The sequence below is a fragment of the Gadus chalcogrammus genome, chromosome 6, assembly GCF_026213295.1.
Source record: "Gadus chalcogrammus isolate NIFS_2021 chromosome 6, NIFS_Gcha_1.0, whole genome shotgun sequence".
NCBI lineage: Eukaryota > Metazoa > Chordata > Actinopteri > Gadiformes > Gadidae > Gadus > Gadus chalcogrammus.
The window spans coordinates 4,094,381-4,110,218 of NC_079417.1; the positions used below are offsets into that span (position 1 = coordinate 4,094,381).

The 15,838-nt window shown below is 45.8% G+C and overlaps 1 protein-coding gene across 1 annotated transcript in view; it reads left to right on the top strand.

The window, feature by feature from the left end:
- The first annotated feature begins 1,687 nt into the window (after positions 1–1,687).
- Positions 1,688–15,838, top strand: part of LOC130383902 (death-associated protein kinase 1-like) — a 53,213-nt gene continuing 39,062 nt past the window's right edge. Inside the window, exons 1-2 of the mRNA XM_056591797.1 lie at positions 1,688–1,859; positions 2,575–2,749. Of these exons, the coding sequence (XP_056447772.1) occupies positions 2,688–2,749 (62 nt within the window). The 5' untranslated portion in view covers positions 1,688–1,859; positions 2,575–2,687. The remainder of the gene's footprint in view (positions 1,860–2,574; positions 2,750–15,838) is intronic.

Here is a 15,838-nt window from a genome sequence, read left to right on the forward strand (position 1 = left end):
GCAGCTGGCTGACCGTTTCACAGAGGCAGAGATCCTCTTTTGACCGCAACGGCTATGGCTGCAGAGAAACCGCTGGCGACAATATCCATTTTCAGTGTGTGTCGGTTTACCCATGTGGTGAGATGTCACTGAAAAAGTAGACTCGGTGTTATGAGAAGCCCATTATTTTCCTTGTTTACCAACCCACTTCTATAGGTGAAGGAGAAGAATATCCATATATTGTGCTTGGATGGTGCAATGCTAAATTACCCCACAGAGAGGCGCTAAAGTTATTCTGTTAAACAGTATGATGAGTAAAGTTGCGAGTTCTTCATCAATAATGTATTTGATCATAAAAAGGTGTGAATCGCTGTTTTATATGTGTAATTTATCTACAAGGGTAAAAAAACAGATAAAAATGTATCTGTCATGACCATATTAGCTGAGGTCACCTGAAGTGCAATAATAAGACTCCAGTTCAGCAGATTATGAAAAGAGGCAGGCCTATACATATCATTTAGAACAATGTCTATCAACACCACACATTCTAAACATCTTTGATATTTTTATTAACAGCCCAGCCCTCACAGAAGGTTGGGTTGTAAATGCTTTGCTCAAGCTGGGCAGCTCATCGTAGTTGTTGAAGGATACAACAGAGGAAGGACAGACTGCATTATTTTTTGGCCTCCTACTCAAATTCTACCTGGTGCGGGGATCGGGGGAGGAAATGACCTCACGATCTAGATGCCCGGCATTCCTTTGTAGCTCTACTCTGCATGCTGGTCATAGTTGGAGACAGAAGAGGCGGGAGGAATCTGAACTCAAGCACCCCTTCAGGTGCATCAGTCACCCGGCATCAGAGCACGTAAACACACAAACCCACACACAGAAACAGACACCGAGCACACACAAACACAGACACACACACACACACACACACACACACACACACACACACACACACACACACACACACACACACACGCACGCACGCACACGCACACACACACTGACTTTCTCTCTCTCTACTTCTCTCACAATGTTGTTTCAACATATCCCTTAAGACCCTGTTTTTTTATGGCAGTGCTGTAGGCCTACACATTAGGGATATAACTTAATAGTGTAAGGAATCGACGTCTTATATATATATATATATATATATATATATATAAATATATATATATATAATAGGAAAAAAGAACTCGAGAGGGCCTTTTGCCAGTTTTTCTTTGATACCGTTCTTGACCAGCAGATGGAGCCACAGTTCTTTATATTTGTAACTGTCAAAGTCAACTCAATACTGCTCAAAGCTAGGGTACCGACTACTAGTAAATCAGTAATAATATGAAACTCAAAGTTAAGCTCCACTCCTCCATTAATGTATGTTTTCATTAGTTAATTTGTTACACAGAGTCAGTCCGTTAACCTGACACAAAAAGGCGCACTGACTATAACGCAGGTATAGGCTATCCCTCCACTTGCTGTCAAACCAGTTATACAGTTAAAGATGCCAGATGCTACACGCTACAGTACTATTATTCATACAATTATGGTGTGCACTTCCTTACACTATTCAAGTTATATCCCTAATTAACGGATGGGATGAAACACCTTAGCCCTACTACTACAGACGTTGAAAGGGAGTGAAAAAAAAAAAAGGGAAAGCTATAGTGCCCCCTATGGCGAAACGAGTGGGCAGCCCTCCTTCTTCCAGCCCTCAGATACTACAACGCAACACTCACGCATCAACACTACATTGTTTCAATACTGACGTTCACAGCAGCGTTTGGACGTGATTCTAAACAATTCCACGCTCCTCTAACCCCACGGAATCACAGGCAACGTCGGGGCAGGACCAGGGCGAGACGGCTGGAAGCGATGTAAGAACAATTGATATACCATTCAGACGCTGATTGTTCAACGTGTTTAACCTAATTACGTTTTTTGGAGACCGGTGTTACTACTACTACAGGAAGGCGCGTTGGGGGCGAAACAGATCTTTAATAGCCATACATGAGAGCGAGATCATTGGGATGAGGGGAAATAGGTAATGGGCATCGGGTTCTTCAGGGAAGAGACGTCTTATGACAGTATCGTTACAATGCAGTGGTTAAAACACCTGCTCGCTTCGTTGTAGATCGCATAGACTGGGGTCCAGGACCGAACCCATGGCGAGGAGGCTGTTTCCTTCCCTGGATGTAAGGGCAGTGTAGTGGTAGTGGAGGTGGTGGTGGTGGTGCCAGTACAGGCTACTCCTGTGTCTCCCTGGCTACGACACGCTTTACTTGCAGGTTTTATTAGCCTTCATAGATAGGGGGGAAACCGCCAGGTTACAGCGAGCGATTGTTTCTATAAAGTCAGTGGACGCTGTCGTAGTTTATATTCAACATGGTTGGTTTTTAGCCTGTCCATTATTTGAGTCGTGACGTAGCCCGGGTGAAGGGACAGGTCGACTCGGCAGGGTGGTTGTGTTTTCCTTTGGGTGGGAAGTCAATCCGAGCAGCCGTCTCTTGCCGTGACAACTTGATGACTTTACCGAGGCTCATGCTTTTGTCGGATGTTTCTTTGTTTTGTTTACCTATTTGGATCCGGAAGGCTTGAACATGGGGGCTCGCCGAGGTCGCTCCACAGGCTGACCGGGATGGTGCTGTGAAAGGGACGAAGGTGCTGTTTGCGAATTGTCTGGAGCAGGAAGAGCCGCCAACAACATGACCGTTTTCAGCCAGGAGAATGTCGAGGAACTGTATGAAATTGGAGATGAGCTTGGAAGGTAAGTTCCCTGCAACGACTTAAATGCCACTCTAGTAAAAGCTATAATGAAACACATTGTGTGTGAAATACTGATCTGCCACCTCCTTCTTTAAAAGATTCAATAATGTGGATCAATAGTGGGGGACAAATGCAGCTTTCTCCTTGCCAGTTAGTAGCAGCAAGCAGTCTCTTATGTAGTATTTAAAAGGCATTTAAAAATGTGGAGGGAGTAGGTATTGAAACACATGCAATCGTCTTCACATACAATTCATGTATGCTCCCTGTTATTTTCAAACAAGCAACTATGCATATTCATACTCTTCGTTTGTGTGTGTTTAATTTCTGTTTACATCAAACCTAAGTATGAGCCATTAGTGTGCATAAGATGGTGCTGATTGCTGCAGCCCACAGGGGAAATGACAGGTTTGATTAGCAGGTTTGTCTGAGCTTCTGTTCTGTATAAACATATATGGGTTGCGGCAGACAATATATTATCACAGTATTGAGTGTATTGGAAGACAACTTCGATATAAAAGTACTCTTTAATATGTATGGCGTATTGCATCAATAGCCCATTTATTTTCGTGTTTATCAAATACACCAAGAAGGGACGTTTCTGTAAAGCATGGATTGGATACCTTCCCCTTTTGCAGAGGAATGTTTTGGAGCATTCATATGTTGTCAATAACTAGTGTCTAGAGTCAAAGCTTTGGTAAATAATGCCGGTTAAACGGTTAAACCTCGAAAATCTGATTCCATTCAAGGATCTATTTTGAATGTTTTGAATTGGTGAGCCAGTAGTGGAATGCCAAATAGATAATACAGCATAATTTAAGATGAAACACTGATTCAGTGATTCATGTCTGTATTATTAATGCTGTGTGAGAAGCATTTGAGAGCGACAGGGGCATCAGAAACATGGGGAAACAAAATGGCATTCCTGTTGTCATCAAAAGAGAGACACTATAAATCCATGTTGTTTGTAACCACCAATTATTTTCTATTCTCCAGAGGGTGTCATACATTTCCACTTCCATTTACTCTGGTGTGAAGTCCTCTGTGTTGTCGTGGAGAACCAGACTTGCCAGTGTCTTAATTCAGCTACTTGGTAAACAGAGACAACAGTGAGCTTTTGTATTCAATTACAGTCTGGAAGATGAGAAAAAAACTACACTAATATGATCATCCATGTAATTGGATGATCATCCAAATTGGTTTTGTACAATGTCTAAAACCAAACAATGCAATTTGATAACAATATTATTGATGTTCAAACACGTGGACAGTCACACAATCTAGAGTTCTGTCATGAGAAAACTTGCGGCAGAGTTCAAAGGATATGTGCAAATAATATCAAATGCTCTTTCAGCTCATTCACAATCTAGAGAGAAGAATTCTCTCTGTCATGGTGTGCGTTTGGTACCTGGCCATACAAATCAGCCAAGTGACATGGCATTGGATAACACTGGGCCTCTCTCTTCATTGGCTGTGACGAAGTGTGTGTTGGCTCTGTATCTGCCTGTATTGCCTGTCTCTCTGGTTAGGATATGTACAATTGGGAGATGGAACCATGCCCTATATGGTTTTGTCATTTGTGGCCTTGCCTGAGATGTGGGTGAAGCTTCTCATTGACTGCCCTGTAGCTTTAAGACAGAACGGCCCAACCTTTCGATGGACAATTCAAATGTAGCGCATTTTTAACCACCAATATCAAGGTCATTTTATATTCCAATGCAGTTTGATTGCATTTACATTTTTTGTATTATGTAGAGCTCAAAACATTGCAATCAACATTTTGTTTCAAATAAATATCCTTCAAATCCTGCAATAAATCCTTTCTGAAGGTTTCTTAAGACAAAGCAGCCAGATCTGGAATAATACAAGGCAACGTAGCATGCCATTATGCAGCAGAATGATCCAGGCCTACAGTGGTTCTCTCGGGCCCTATTCGGCTCTTCTTCGTTATATTATCTGTTCAGATGTATTGAAGGAGATACAGTATTCTCCGTGCCTCCGCTGTGTGTGTGAGCTCTTCTCTTGCAAAAGGACCAATTTGCTCTTGCAGTCTGTTGTGGTTTTTTTTCACCCAAAAAAAGCAAAAACCTGGCTCTGCTGGCCTCTCCTTCAGATCTTCCCTGGTAATAAGCAGCTAGCCAAGCAATGACTGCGTCTGCGCTCAGTTGATCTCAGTAATTGCCTCACAGATTGCCTGAACGTTCCCACTTCATGCGTGCGGATCAGTGGGGAATTGCTGAGGGCCTTGTCATCCCTCGTAGCCTAACAGCACTGCTCTTGGTTAACTCGTCAAAGCGATGTGGAAATGCATGGATGCCGTATTGACACATAGGCTGGGCTTGTATATAATGCAACCCAGGAGACGCCCTGGGACTCTGTGGTGATGTGTCGCTTGGGGGGGATGGGTGCTAGAGGGAGGAGGACACCCCCTCCCCGGTTCCCTGGGGTGGGGCGGGGTTCTCCCAGACGGTCAGCTGCATTCTTACTGTCATGCGATCCAGCCTCATCCAGGTCTGCCTGGACTTGTTTTGAGGACCCGTGTGACATGTCCCGACACAGTGTTGTGCTCAGAGGACTCTAGGATTACCAGAGGTTACCGCCGGGGGGTTGTGTCGGCGGAGGTCTACGTTTTCAAATCGTTGGCCCCTTCAAACGGAGTAGCGTGTTGGCATGCGCTGAAAGGGCAGCTGAAGAATGACACCCCGGTCTCGTCTGCGCTGCGTCCTTTCTCCATCGGGTCCAAGGGAAACCGTAGCACCGGGCTAGGGTTGCGTCTCTCTCTCCTTGTCATTAGACTGCATTAATCTGACCCTGGATGGCAGCGTGCCAACGGTTGTCCCCTTTGTGTCTGTGCTCGGTGTCTGGGCGTGTGTGTTCCATTACTAGCGTGGGGTGGGGGTGGGGGTGGGGGGCGTGGTTGGGGTGAAAAAACGGGTTGTTGGAATGAAACGCTGCAGCGCAAATTGCGCAAACATTTATTACGCTGAGATGCCAGAATGCAATGAAATAACTCAATGTTCCTGGCACAAAAGCCAAACCAAACCCTAAAAACCTGCAGCATACAAGAAATACAATGGGGGGGTGTTACATTTATAAGAAATATTACTTATAAATGGAGATTTAGATCAAATCAAATGAGGCAGATGTCTGCAATCATGCTGCAGGGTAACCACACCGGTGGGTGTGGGCCAACGACTCCTCAGCTGCCTGGTGCGCGTGCACAGTGTACCGTCAGCTGAACACATCATTCAGACCATCTCCTCGCTGCTGACCTATTTCCCTGGCCCCCCGTCCTGGTTTGCAGTTTGGAGTGGTGTGGGGGGGGGGGGGGTGATTGGCCCTCTGCCCCGGCCCCTCAGACTATGTGCCGGTTTGAACCAAAGTGCCTTGGATTCAAAGTAACCGTGTGCAATATCCAAACAGTGTGACCCGCGGTTGACTGTTTTCTTTGGTTCTTTCATTCCTGAGATCCCTGTCGTGTCCCCTGCTTTATTGTGTATGGCTGACGTAAGTCTTCTGATAGCCCGAGTCAGAGTCCTCCAATTGCTGACGGTTTGCTAGTTAGTTTTCAAATCGGACTCATTTGGGACGTCCTCAACGAGCATAATGAGTTATTTTCAATTAATCTTTACTGTCAACGAGGGATAATTGGAAGCCTGCCGTGTGTGTGTGTGTGTGTGTGTGTGTGTGTGTGTGTGTGTGTGTGTGTGTGTGTGTGTGTGTGTGTGTGTGTGTGTGTGTGTGTGTGTGTGTGTGTGTGTGTGTGTGTGTGTGTGTGTGTGTGTTTGTCCGTGTGTGTGTGTGTGTGCGTCGGACCATATCCAGACATCAACTCTATAGAGAGATAGGGAACTGAGTAGCCTACATCAAAGGACAAAATTATTAGGGCTATGAAAGTCATCTTTCTGAACGTCAGAATGATCAACTTATTCCGAGGGGAAACAGGTGTCAAAGGCGCTTGACCCAGTGGCCTAATATTTGTATTGGATTTGAGAGAACATTCGTTACAATACCATTATATAGTACTTGTGGTGAGCAGCCTCAGGATAGTATATGATGGTGTCAAATAAAAAAACAAGAACCTACCTTTTACTGCTAAAACGAATGAATAGTTTCTAGTGTCTAACAACCTAGGTAGCTATCACAGAGTCCAAAATAAATTGAAAGGGAAAACTGAGATAGCTCTACTTCCTGTTAGACTTTATCATAGGTGTTAGTGCAATTGGTTGCTCGTTGCCATGAATACGATAGCCTTTCTTTCTTTTGAAAATGGTCAGTCGTGTGAACGGTACATTTCTTTAGATTATTTGGCTTCAAGTTAATCATTAAGCAGTGCTATTATGCCCCGTGTTTATGTTTGGCTACAGGTATTAAAACCTTTCAATGGCTTTTGTCGGTTCAGTTTGAGTAGTGTCATTCAAGCTTTGCTTGGTCGAAATAATGCATGGAGTAAAGGCTATGGAGAAGCTGCTCAAACAGGAAAAAAACCTTTAAAACGTGTCTGTGAGCCTTGAGTAGGCAGATCCGGAGGTCACGGCGTCTTTGTAAGAAGCCACAGAACCTGTCTGTGTTCCTCCTCTCTGGCTTCTGCTGCCTCATGACAGAGTGGAGTGCTCTCCAAACCGGCTGAATGTCAGTTTCGCTAGACGTATAGGGGCGACGCTGTGAGGACAGCAGAAAATTACCCTGGGTGATGACAGACATCCCCCCCGAAACCCACAACCCCCACCCTCCACCCTTCACCCCCAAGTGTACCACCAATTAGTGGTCTCTGATGAATAATCTCAGTCTGAATATTGTGGATTAGCCCTGCTGTTGTCCGCAATTAGCAAAGCTTCCACTTTGAAAATCGCCAGGTTTTTTAATGTGTTCTGTTGGTTATTCTTAATGAACATGCATTGATGCTATCTTCGGGTATTGATATCTTTGCTACTTAATAATGCGCTTGCTTTGAGAGGTCTTTTGGTATAGCACAGGCTATCTTTAAGAATTGACTTTAGTATTAATGCATAGGAATGCTGCTGCTTTTAAATGGCTATACTGGGCCCAGCTGATCATTTCAAAATAAGACTTGTTTGAAGGTTCTCGATATTTAAAAAAAGTCCTTCTTCAAAGATATTAGTGGGGATAATATACATTGTCCCTCCTCATCCCCCCCCCCCCCCCCCCTCCTCTCCAAACAATTTTTTTTCTTCCCCATGTTTACACAGGCCTCGGATGACATGTCATACCTTTTACTTCTTTACAAGGTGGCCAATTATTGACTTTGGACCTTTAATCTATTTCTCTGTGTGTGTGTGTGTGTGTGTGTGTGTGTGTGTGTGTGTGTGTGTGTGTGTGTGTGTGTGTGTGTGTGTGTGTGTGTGTGTGTGTGTGTGTGTGCGTGTGCGTGTGTGTGACATTCCACTGGTATCTTCCTTAGTCTCACTCCACAATATCTCACACACATATTTTTGGTTTTCTCAGCTTCAAAACCATGTTCAGTGAGGGTTAACATTTACATTCAGCAGACACTTTTATCCAAAGTGACTTACAAAAAACTACATTTGTCCGAAGGGTTAGGTTCAGTTCAAATGACATTGTCATAGAAGTGTGAAATGCACTGTCCATTGTTGCTTGCATAAACCCTTGTACAATTGATGTGTTGAACACACCCTGGTCATTTCAAAACACTTAAAAATATTGTTTGTGTTGAGAATACTGACATCGGCCCCCAGTGAATTTCCATGCACATCATGCTGTAATGGCTGAACGGATTTTTAATGATTCACTTAATTTTGACGCGTGAACATGCACTACTACTGGTGTGATGATGACCATTGCAAATGCAAAAGACCTGCCCCCTATGGCCGTGTCGTTTCGGTTTCTGACCGAGAAACCACATTTTGCTTGTGAGGATTTCGCTTGGTTTCTGTGGCATACTTGTTTGCTTCAGTCTTTTGAAAGGCTCTCCTCCTTTCACCTCTCGAAAGAGCAACTGTGTCTTTGGTGACAACACTTTTTACTGTCGATCGTGCAAATAATTTAAAGGTCAAATTAAATTGACGTGTGTACATGGGTTGAATATTGCCACAGATGCAGGCACAACCTAGCCGTGGTAATTGCTTGGTGTTAAAGAAAAGCAAGGCTGTACATGGAATAACCAGGGTATAGGCTAATATTGAACCCAGTAAATGTAAGCGTCAGCTCAACACAACTATAAAAGGATACTCTGGGTATTGGTGCAATAAACTGTTGAAAGTCTGTTGGGGCCTTGACATGGAAAGATGAAATATGAAGGATAAACACAAACAAAACGTGCATCTTCTCCAGAACACACACACACACACACACACACACACACACACACACACACACACACACACACACACACACACACACACACACACACACACACACACACACACACACACAGAGAAACACACACACACAGAGAAACACACACACACACAGAGAAACACACACACACACAGAGAAACACACACACACACACAGAGAAACACACACACACACAGAGAAACACACACACACCCTTCCAGACAGACACCCAATATCATCAACAACACTCCTCCTTCCTCTCCAAGCCGCCGTCTATCTCCGCCGAAGCTCTGAAGCCGAGTTGCCTTGGTTACCCATCCTGTGGTACACAATAGCACGGCGGTTGCGTAATCATTATTTTTTATTTTTTTCTTCCCTTCACGCGTTTTGTAGTCCGCACACTAGTGGTGAGTAGGAGGGGAGCTCTCCCAACGAGCCGCCCTCCCACTCCCACTGCCTCCATGGCGATGAATAGCTCACTGGCGCCCGCCAGGGAACGCTTCCCTCTGAATCGGCGCGCCTCCCCGTCAGGATATCAAGTGTCTTCGCGCTGGCGTGAAGGCCCTCCGCTGAATGGGCGGGTCTCTCTCGTGACATCCGCCCCCCCACCCCCCCCGTCCCCCCCGTCCCCCCGTCGGACTCGCGGCGTTGGACGCTGGTGGCTCTTTACTGGGCTGCCCGCGTACGGCAGCCAATGGGAAGCTGGCGTGGCTTCAGGTGCATCCGCTGGCCTCGCTCTCTGGCATTGGTCGAGAGTGACCCGGGTTTTGTTTTTCGCAGAGAACCCACCCGGGATGTCTCTTGTTCCTCTCCTAGGTTTTTGTTGGACACAGACTTGATTTGAAAGTCATGCCGTGGTGCCTGGATTAAAAATTGTGTTATTCCTTTTTGTATTTTTTATTGTGTGACTAACACTGTGCACAACTTCCCATTCTCACACGCAGTAAACTGGCAGTTAGATAAACAATGGCAGTTCCTGAAAGAACTGCCGGTGCCCAGAATTTTTTTTCACAACACAGCGATAACAATCTTTTGATACACATTTAACCCATGGTACGTTAGCCAAACCAACAGAAAAGTGACATGATTGGTGCTGTAGGTTTCACCTACTGCATCCTTTCTCTTTGGCTGTCTCTTAAGTTCTTGTGTCTGCCGCTTGGCTCCTTTTGCGTACCGTCGCACCGTTGCCGTCGTCAGAAGAGGCCCCGCCTCCCATCAGCCAACTATGACTGTGGAGAAACATATGAAGGAAGACTCGAACCTTGAAGCTGAATCAAAGTAACTTGGCCGTGAGTTAAACTGTGGGAGAGACGCACGAGCAGACGGCTCGGCATCAGCTACTAAGCAACGCGGGGACACGCTGCAGGCCTCGCGCCTCCTTACATGCTGTCACTGCGCTTGTTGTTGTGACGTAACAGTGTTTTGGGTTTGCCCAATGTTGCCCATTGCCGTGTCAGATTTACCCTATTTCTCCACGGTTAATTTGCACATGTAAGGCGTGCGCATCACCTTCAAAATGTGCACAGAGGAACAAGGGGACGGATGATGATGATGATGATGATGATGATGATGAAGCACACTATGATGAATGTATGTCGTTTATCAAGCGACCAAGAGCGGGCTGTCCATGCGCCTACTACATGGGTTGTTCCAGGGTTTAGGCTGAATTCAAACGTCTCCATTTCACACGTGAAAGGTGGGGAGACTGAGGTTCTGCCCGTACACCTCAATGGAGTATAATTTCATGAAGCACAATTTGTCCCATTAGCGTTAATCTCGATAACAGCCAATACCAGCGCCTGCGTCCGTAAACCTGCAATTAGTCTTTTTAAAAGAGAAGCACAATGAGACAGAGTCTAGTGTAAACAGTGGGGACCCTGAACAAAGCTGGGTCTACCCTCATCTGGTCTGCGTGCCCCCGCATGGCATCCAAACATCACAATACCGGTTGTAAATTGGTGGGTGTCATAATTATAGGATAGGTTGATTTGTAAGTAACACAGAAGTTGAACCCTTCGGTTATAGGTAAATGAAAAAAAAACAAAGGAGGTTTGAAGTAATCAACCCATGGATGATGATGTGACGTAGTCGTTCGGCTCAGACGTGCTGATCCTAGATCGGGGAGGTCATTTCACTTTTCGCTTTCCCATTGCCGTCATCCCTGGTGTCAGCTGGAGCCTGAGTTGAGGTCCCCTCTTAAGGAGTGAGAGCAGCAGGTTTTTCAGGCAGGGTGTGTGTGTGTGTGTGTGTGTGTGTGTGTGTGTGTGTGTGTGTGTGTGTGTGTGTGTGTGTGTGTGTGTGTGTGTGTGTGTGTGTGTGTGTGTGTGTGTGTGTGTGTGTGTGTGTGTGTGCTCATTATCACCTTGTTATCATGCCGTGATTTATTCCCCAGCGAATCTATTCTAAATCTTCACACGGAATTTTCTCAGGAATCATGTGAATAATGAGAACGTGTCACATTTGTCAATGCATCGTGTTAAAGCATACATATGGTGCGTAAGCACGCGTTTCGTCAAGACCCGGCGCCTGACACCGGTTAGATATAAAGGCATAGCTAACATGCCTAATAATAAACTGGGCTAACCTGCCCATGTGCAACGGCGTATCATGTTTCTCCGGTGCTTTCAGGGGAAACCATAACATTGAGACTGAGCGCTGGGAGGACAGGAAGCTGCTCCGACACAGATTGATCTAAAGCACAGTGCAGAGTGCTCGCTTCTCTCTCTGTATTGTGACTGATGCGGCCTGTCAGTCATCTCTCCCGCTTGGTGTGTTCACCAGGACCTTCCCTGAACCATTTCTCACGTCCACTGTTCCGCTCCATTGGAGTCCATTTCCTTGCCTTTTTTTAGAGAGGGGGTAAAACCACTAGACTCCCTCCCTCCCCTGCTGCCAAGAGCTGCAACAAGTACTTTCTCATCTGCAGGGCACTGCTGAGGTATCCTGGCTGGGTAGGGTGGTTTTGACGGACCCCCCCCAGAGCTGGTGTGTGTAAGTTGAATGGAGGCGAGAAGTGTTGTGTGCAAATTGTTTTCCACACACTCCCGCGCTTCGGTTGGTCATTTAAGGGCTTAGCATGAAGGTCGTTTTTCATTTTTGAACCTGAATCAAACTCGCTGTCTACATCCCGTGTACATGATGTGCGTAATCTGCATTTGGCTCTGCCTACCTGGGAACCTTCTGGAAACTGGAATACCTCCTTCCTGTTTAGGAAACCGTCATAATGAAAGTGGAATACCCTTACACTCCCTGAACATACTGTTAAAGGCTCTCTGTCTTTTTGAAACGCGAGTCCTGTTGGCCAATAAGGGTGTGTGTGTGTGTGTGTGTGTGTGTGTGTGTGTGTGTGTGTGTGTGTGTGTGTGTGTGTGTGTGTGTGTGTGTGTGTGTGTGTGTGTGTGTGTGTGTGTGTGCGCGTGCGCGCGTCCAGATATAAAATCCTTGAAGCAAGTGGTATTTTGTAATGCAGGGCCTTGTTTACCAACTCCGTTCACACCTTAGGATTCCCACCAGCACCACGAGGGCTCAAGCTCCTCCCCTTCCCCCCCAGGAACTCCTCCTACTGAGGCGGTGAAAGTAGAGATATGAAGAAATACACAGACACACTGTGCAAGGATGTATACATAGGGAAATACAGGTAGAGATGTGCATTGAGCTATGGAGTTAGTATGGATAGACCCACTGAAAAATACTTGAGGATGTAGCAGGTACATAGAGATCTGAATTGAGTAATGTTTACCAGAGAAACACACAGAGCAATACAAAGAGAAACGTATCGAGAAATAATGGACATTGTGACTACCATGATAATGTTTGAAGTCCGTGTGCACTCCACAGTCCAGACCATATTAAAAACGTATTTAACCATGGTGGGTCACGGAAATATGTAGTATTCATGGTATACTATGGTGATTAGGCATGTTGCTGTAAAAGCAGAGCTCAAAAAAAAAATTGTTATGTTATTTTTGAATTATTGATCCCTTGGCACGAGGCTATGGTCAAGGGAGTGCTGTCCGCTAAAGTGCTTTCACAGGATATCATGCATTGCATGCAAAAGAACACACAAGTGTCCAGCTGTACCTCCCGTTCATCTGTTTGCCTGGCCTCTTATCTCATCCTCCCCCATGCCTCTCTCCCCCCCCCTCCCACCCGGACAGAAACCCTGGTCTTCTATGGCAACAAGTAGGCCAAAACGTTGGAAGTTTCCTTTCCTTAAAGCTCAACAAAGGGGAACCAGAAACTCGATCTTGCGGACTCTGTAGAGTCGTTCACCTCACGTGGCTGGGGGAGGGAGGGGAGGGTTGGGGGAGTGGGGGAGTGGGGGAGTGGGGGAGTGTGTGTGTGTGTGTGTGTGTGTGTGTGTGTGTGTGTGTGTGTGTGTGTGTGTGTGTGTGTGTGTGTGTGTGTGTGTGTGTGTGTGTGTGTGTGTGTGTGTGTGTGTGTGTGTGTGTGTGTGTGTGGGGGAGGGAAGAATCCTGTGAGAAACAGCCTTCCTTCCCTCCGGTTTGTCCGATTTACAGGCCGTGGGGCTTTTTGCACTCGCTCATTAACCGCGGCCCATCTTGTGCTTACTCAGCAGCATTTGATCACGTCAGTGGTCCTCCCTCTCGGGGTCCCTGGAGCATTGTGGGGGGGGGGGAGGAGGGGAGGAGGAAGGGATAACCTTCTGTTATTACCAATGTAAACACCTCGAGCGCCGCTGCTCCGGTGGGATCACAAACTGCTATTGTTTTAGTTTTCTTCCAACCGGATCTCTTCCGCTACGTCGCGGAAGCGTTGGTTCGGTGTTTATAAAGCCGCCGTGGTTTGATACACGCGTTACTACCCCACACCTCTCCTTGTTTTGCAGGATGCTCTGCAGCCGGTGGGGAGGTTGGCTGGGTGCCCCTTCTCCCACAAAGTGTAGATAATGGGGAGGCTCTGCGTAATAATAGCCGGGCCAGGCTGCGGCTTTCTCCTCCCAGGGCCTTGCTATTAACCTGCGGCGCGAAAGGTTACCGTTAAAGATAAATCCTGCAGGCTGCCATCCCCATGCGGTCGTCGGGTCCGTGCACTTAGGAAAGGCCTCATCGCAATTAGGGACGGGGAGACGAACATCGCATAACTCATGACATCGCACGATCTCCGATAACGGCCTCGAAACCCAGGGGTTGGATGTTGCTGGGAAGTAAAAGCAATTTTTAATTTTTTTTTAACACCAATGGCTTACAACCTGCCGATTGTAAGGGGTTTCTAAGGGTACGAATGGTGTGTGTTTATTTCCGGGTTTGTTGTCTCGCTCCCTGTCAGTGACGTCCGCGGTTATTCTCTAAAAGAAAGGGACAGTGTGTCTTTTGTTCACTCCTCGAGGCTTGACCTCAACGGCATATTGAGATGTCTGTGAGGGAACCTTTCGGCCACCCCACCCTGATTTCATCGGACCGCCCACAGTTTTTACTGAGAGCTTTGCCCTTAGTTCAACTCCCAGCTGTTGTTATTGTCTCTCAATATATGCAATATGCATATCCAAGTCAAATGTAGCCCCTCCTTACTAGGGTTGGGTCAGAATATTAGATTTTTAGATTATTCGTTCCCGAGGGTCAAACTCGATTTTTAACATTTGGACCATTATAATTTTTTCCCATTCGAATATTAAGTTTTCCACAAGCCATAACTTTGTTTCCCTGGTAACGCCTGAGGGTTTGAATAATACTTGGAACAATCTTTACCTTCCCGTAAGGTTCTTATGCAACGGAAACGTTGTTCACTCCTCCAGTATTTAGGACGGACCTTAGCTACGACTTGGCAATGGAAGGTATTGTAGTCGCTCAGCTAACGTTATGCTTTGTACATATTTATAAATCGAAATTCGTCCCAGCCTTTATACAACAGATACTCTAGGGTCTATAGCATATAACCGCGTTGTCTGATTACAGTTTAATTCATTTTTCACAACAGACAATTTGACTGGAACTACAGTTGTTTTTTTTGCTTTTAAGGTATTAAGTGATTTCTTGCCGATGATCAATGGCTGCCTTTGTGAATGTCGGCACACATCGAATAACTGATTATTCGTTCATACTACCCACTGATTATTCAGCCATGAACATTTTGAGTTATTCACATCCCTACTCCTTACAATGAAGCAATCGTCCATGGAAACTTGAATCTGTTATTGTTGTCTTTGGTGGCCCCAGTCTGAATGGGTTCTGAAACATAATTAGGTTAAATTGACCAGGCCTTCATGGTAAGATTTCAAAGGCAATGTTGTCAATTATAAATCTTAGTTTTCTTTATGACATATCTACAACACCATCAGGGAAGTATCATCAATTCATTCTGCTTCTTTCTGTTTGTCTGTCATGCATACTGATCCTACTGACACACACACACACACACACACACACACACACACACACACACACACACACACACACACACACACACACACACACACACACACACACACACACACACACACACACACACACACACACACACACACAACCGCGCGCACACACACACGGACACACACACTGTATGCATGCATGCATGCTTGCTTGTCGGTACATGTTAGTTATGTAAACACACACAGGCATGCTTCCATGCACAGCTATATTACGTTACATGTACTCCATTGTACTGGCTCTAGTCTGCGGCCTGTTGGCAATAGCTGTCGCTCGTTTTTTTCTTTTATTTTTTTTCCTTCTTCTCAAAGCACTGGATCATATGGTAATGTCTGGTCCTTGCTGTCTTAACAAAGTCCGGACAGGGCCCGGGAAGCAACAATAGGGGC